The 4,325-nt window shown below is 67.0% G+C and overlaps 2 protein-coding genes across 2 annotated transcripts; one reads left to right on the top strand and one right to left on the bottom strand.

Moving 5' to 3' along the window:
• Positions 1-636: 636 nt before the first annotated feature.
• TMEM52 (transmembrane protein 52) lies at positions 637-2,498 on the top strand. The gene is made up of 5 exons (XM_028108169.2): positions 637-705; positions 791-834; positions 947-988; positions 1,580-1,758; positions 1,865-2,498. Exons 1-5 carry the CDS (start codon positions 640-642, stop codon positions 2,038-2,040), a joined length of 507 nt encoding a protein of 168 aa, XP_027963970.1. The 5' UTR covers positions 637-639; the 3' UTR covers positions 2,041-2,498.
• Positions 2,499-2,881: 383 nt separating this feature from the next.
• Positions 2,882-4,072, bottom strand: CALML6 (calmodulin like 6). The gene is made up of 5 exons (XM_088022866.1): positions 4,037-4,072; positions 3,438-3,612; positions 3,185-3,329; positions 3,008-3,108; positions 2,882-2,928 (listed from the first exon to the last, which is right to left on the bottom strand). The coding sequence occupies exons 1-5, from the start codon at positions 4,070-4,072 to the stop codon at positions 2,882-2,884; spliced, it is 504 nt and encodes a 167-aa protein (XP_087878992.1).
• Positions 4,073-4,325: the final 253 nt, after the last annotated feature.

A 4,325-nucleotide genomic window follows, 5' to 3' on the forward strand; every position in this document is an offset into this window, starting at 1 on the left:
GTGCTCTGGAAACGTGGTTAGCTCCCGGGACGCCGCAGGGGCCTGGGGCGACGCTCAGACTCCCGGTGGGCCTGCCGACGGCCAGCCCCAGGCAGTGAGCGCCCGCAGCGTGCGAGCAAAATAAACGTCCTTGAACAACACGCTGGGAACGCCCCAGAATCTTGGCTCTTGCAACCCTTTACCTTGAGCGCCGCGCTGTGTGCGAAAGTCGTCACATTTGTCCTGGCCGCCCCCTCCGGGGCCACACCCTGTGCAGCCGCGGCCACAAAAGGGGTCGCCCGGCCCGCACCGAGCCTGACTGCAGGACAGGCCTGGCCCAGCCGGGATGGGAGTTCTGCGCCCGGGCGGAGGGCAAGACCCCCCTCCCTCCGCCCCGACACCCCAGGCTCGCAGGCGCCGGGGACCAGCGTGGCGGGCGGGGCCGTGAGGCGGGGCCCGAATTGGGCGTGGCTTCGAGAGGCGGTGCCTCTGGCGGGCGGGGCTTGGGGCCAGGGGATCCGGGATGTGGCCGCGGGACAGGCCTCCGGCGGGCGGGGACCCTGGGGCGTGGCTACGCGTCTCGGGGGCGGGGCCTGCGCGGGGCGGGGCCTCCATAAAGCGGCGCGGCCGGCGGGCCCGCGCTCCGGGTCGGCGCCGAGCATGGTGGTGGGGGCGCCGGCCTCCCGGGCGCTCCTACTGCTGCCGTCGCTCCTGCCGCTGCCGCAGGTGGGTGGCCGGCGCTCGGCTCGGGGACCGCGGGGCGGGTCTGCGCTCGGCGCGCCCCGGCCCGGGCTCACCCCTGTCCCCACAGGTGGCGCTGGGCTTCGCGGACGGCAGCTGCGACCCCTCGGACTTGTAAGTCAGGGGGGTGGGAGCCGGGGCCTGGCCCCGCCCTGTGGGGGAGGCTCGGGCGGGGCCGTCGGCCCGGCTGGTGCCCCGCCTGCTCCAGGTGTCGCCGTCCCCGCAGGTGCCCGCCGCAGGCCCGCTGGAGCAGCCTGTGGCACGTGGGGTAAGTGCAGGCCGCGGCGTTCTCCCCCGGCCAGGCCCACCAGACCCCCACCCCTCCTGGCTCCACGGATGAGGAGTCGCCAGCACTGTCCCCTTCCGGGCGCTGATAGGAAGGCGCTGGGGCCCTCAGCAGCCTCCCAGGCTGGCCCCTGCTTCCTGCCCTCAGCACCAGGGCGGCCTCTCTTGTGGGCCCTGCGCCAGCCCGGGACTGCTCTGGGCACGCAGGCCCTTGGCAGGACTTCCCTTCATAGCCCGCTTTCCCACTTCCCACCCCCTCCTTCCTCACCCCTGCAGGAGGCCCCTGTGAACATGGTCATTGGTCTGGGCACAGGATTGTGTGGATGGCCTGGGACGGTGTGTCCTGGGAATGAGCCCAAGGCACTTGTGGCCAGCCCTGGAGAGAGCCAGGACAGACCCGGCAGCAGGATGCCAGGACGGCGGGCTCCTCAGGCCCAGCTCTGGCCTGGAAGGAGGTCTCCGGCCTGGAGAGACATTCTCTGGTTTTCTTTTATCCTGCCCATTGTCCTGTCTTGGGTGGTGCCCAGTGGCCAAGGGTCAGTCCAGTGGTAGGGTCTTGCTCCTCCCTGCACAGGCTTATCTTACTCGCTGTCCTTCTGCTGCTGCTGTGTGGGGTCACAGCCAGCTGTGTCCGGTTCTGCTGCCTCCGGAAACGGGTACACAGCCAGCCACACCTGCCACCAACACCTCAGCCTTGTGACCTGACGGTCAGCCCTATGGATAGTGACAGCCCAGTGCACAGCACGGTGACTTGTGAGTGCCTGCAGACCTCACCTGTTGGCTTGCCTGCCTGCAGGGGGCGAGTGGGGGGCAGGTGAGAGCAGACTCATCCCCACAAACCCACTCTGGTTCCCTGCAGCTTACAGCTCTGTGCAGTACCCACTGGGCATGCGGCTGCCCCTTCCCTTTGGGGAGCTGGACCTCGACTCCATGACCCCTCCTGCCTACAGCCTGTATGCCCCTGAGCTGCCACCCTCCTATGAAGAGGCTGTCAAGATGGCCAAACCCAGCCAGGAAGAGCCACCCCCCTCTTAGTAACCCAGTCCTCTCCCTGGGGCCTGAGGCCTAGAGACATCGGCAGGGCTTCAGGAGCCAGGCGCCAATGCCCAACATCCCTGGCTATAGCCCTGGTACCCCTCAAAGGCAGAGGAAAACTCTCTTGAACCTCCCAATTCTGCCAGCTACCCTATGCTCAGAGGGGACCGGTGCAAGGACCCTTGCAGCCAGGGACCCCCCAGCACATCCCTGCCATCCTTCCCCAGGGAAGGCCAGCCCGTCCAGCACATTGCTGCAGCCCTGGCCTTGTTGCTTTGTAACGCCAGGCAGCCCAGCCAGCTGGCCCTGTGTTGGCCACACACATGCACCCACACACACCAGAGCATGCACACATAGGCTGCTACATTCAGCCCTGACCCCACAGGCCTAAGCCTCAGGGCTCGGGGCTGGCTGTGACACCCCCAGCTTTTTGGAGAGAGAATAAAGTTTGTACCTAAGTGATCTCCATCTGTAGGAAAAGGCTCTGGGAGGGGCCTGTGGGTAGCCACCCCGCCCCCAGTGCGGGCAGAAGGGCAAGTGGTAGTCTTCGACCTGCCCCCAATCTGGCTTTCAGGTTGGTGTCCAGAGCCCAGAGCTGAGCAGTGGGTGGTGTCAGATGTCACAGCAGGAGTGACGGGCCATGTGCCATGGCTGCCCTAGGAAAACCCTCTCTTTTCTCCAGTCCCAGATCCTTGCGAGCCTTTCTGGGCTAGGTAGGAACAGCGAAGCACACAGCAGTCTGGCGGGAGTGTTTATTGGCCAGAGGTGGGGCCGGATGGGGTGGGCGGCAGCCAGCAGTGGCCTTCTTCGGGCAGGCCTCCCATGGCCACAGCACCTGCTCCTACTGGACCAGCTTGAAGGACTCTCCGGTCATCATGGCCACAAACTCTAGGAGCCGGAGGACAGGTCAGCCACCAGCCTGGCCCCGCCCCCCGCCCCCCCGCCCCCAGGCCCGCTCCTCACTCACCCTCGTAGTCAATGGTCCCATCCCCGTCCTTGTCAGCCTCCTTCATCATCTGCTCGGCCTCGGCCTCACTGAGGGGCTCACCTGCGTTCGTGAGCACGTACCTGCGGGGCCCCCGCGCTGAGTGGCGGCGCCTAGGGTTCTGGCCCTCGCCCACCCCTCCGCGGCCCCAGGCCCTACTTGAGCGCGTCCCAGTCGATGTAACCCTTGCCCTCCTTGTCGAAGACACGGAACGCCGCCCTCAGCTCGCCCTCCTGGTTCTGGGCCTTCTCCCAGTAAATCCCCATCAGGGCCAGGAAGCTGTCACAGTTGAAGAATCCTTTGTCTGCAGGGAGCAAGCAGCAGGGCGGGCCGCATGAGGGTGAGCTGGTGCGGCCCTCCCCGCTCACACAGGTGACCCCCCCCCCAGGACTGCCCCCCCGCCCGGCCTCACTGTCTCTGTCCACGTCCTTGGCCATGGAGGCCAGCTCACTCTTGGTGGGATTGATGCCCAGCAGGCTCATGAGCCGCTCCAGCTCTCCAGTCTTCACCTCCCCGTTGCCCTCCTCGTCGAACATCTCAAAGACCCCCTTGTACTCCTTGATCTGCTCGGCTGTCAGGCGCTCCGTCTGCAGGGACGCCGGCCCAGCCTCACCGGGGCCTCCTCTGCCCCTCAGTCTGAGGGAGGGTGGAGGCCCCAGCACACACGACACCCCACCCCGTACATCCACTTGGCAACCCTTCAGGGCCTGTGGTTAAAGAAGGAGGCCCCCAGCCCAGAGCAGCTTCCGGATAAGGTGGCACAAGGGATGGGTCTCGAGGGCTGCGTGGGACTCTGTCAGGCAGCTTCAGGGGAAGGACACACGAGGCAGAGGCCAGGTGTGAGGCACCAAGGCTCAGGCCAGTCACATGAGGGAGGGTCAGGTGGGCCCAGGCTCTGGGGCGGAGGCAGTGGACACCAGGTGAGACCAGGTGAAGGACGCCATGGGGGAGCATGACCCGGGTGAGAGCGAAGGACCCCAGCCTGTTCTGGCGTTTCTGGGGGTGGCCTACCACTGCCATGGCAGCTTTCAGAAAGGGCTCCCCCATCCCGGCCACCAGAGCGAGGGTGGCATCAGCAGCCAGCAGGGCTCAGCCATGGCCACCGCACTCCGCCCTCTCCCTCCAGCCTTGCTGAACTTCTCCCTCGGTTCCCAGAGAGGCACTCGCACCCGTGGGTAAGGCCCCAGCCTGTGCCTGTGCTTGGAGGCCCTGTCCCGTTCTCTGTGTCCCCCCCCCCACCCCCGGGCACTGCTCCCAGCGCCCACTCCACCACCCAGCCAGCCCACCAGGGGCGGTGCCG

This window comes from Eumetopias jubatus, unplaced genomic scaffold, assembly GCF_037043125.1.
Source record: "Eumetopias jubatus isolate StellerSeaLion01/CBP00866 unplaced genomic scaffold, mEumJub1_p1.0 scaffold_4, whole genome shotgun sequence".
In the NCBI taxonomy this organism is placed as follows: domain Eukaryota; kingdom Metazoa; phylum Chordata; class Mammalia; order Carnivora; family Otariidae; genus Eumetopias; species Eumetopias jubatus.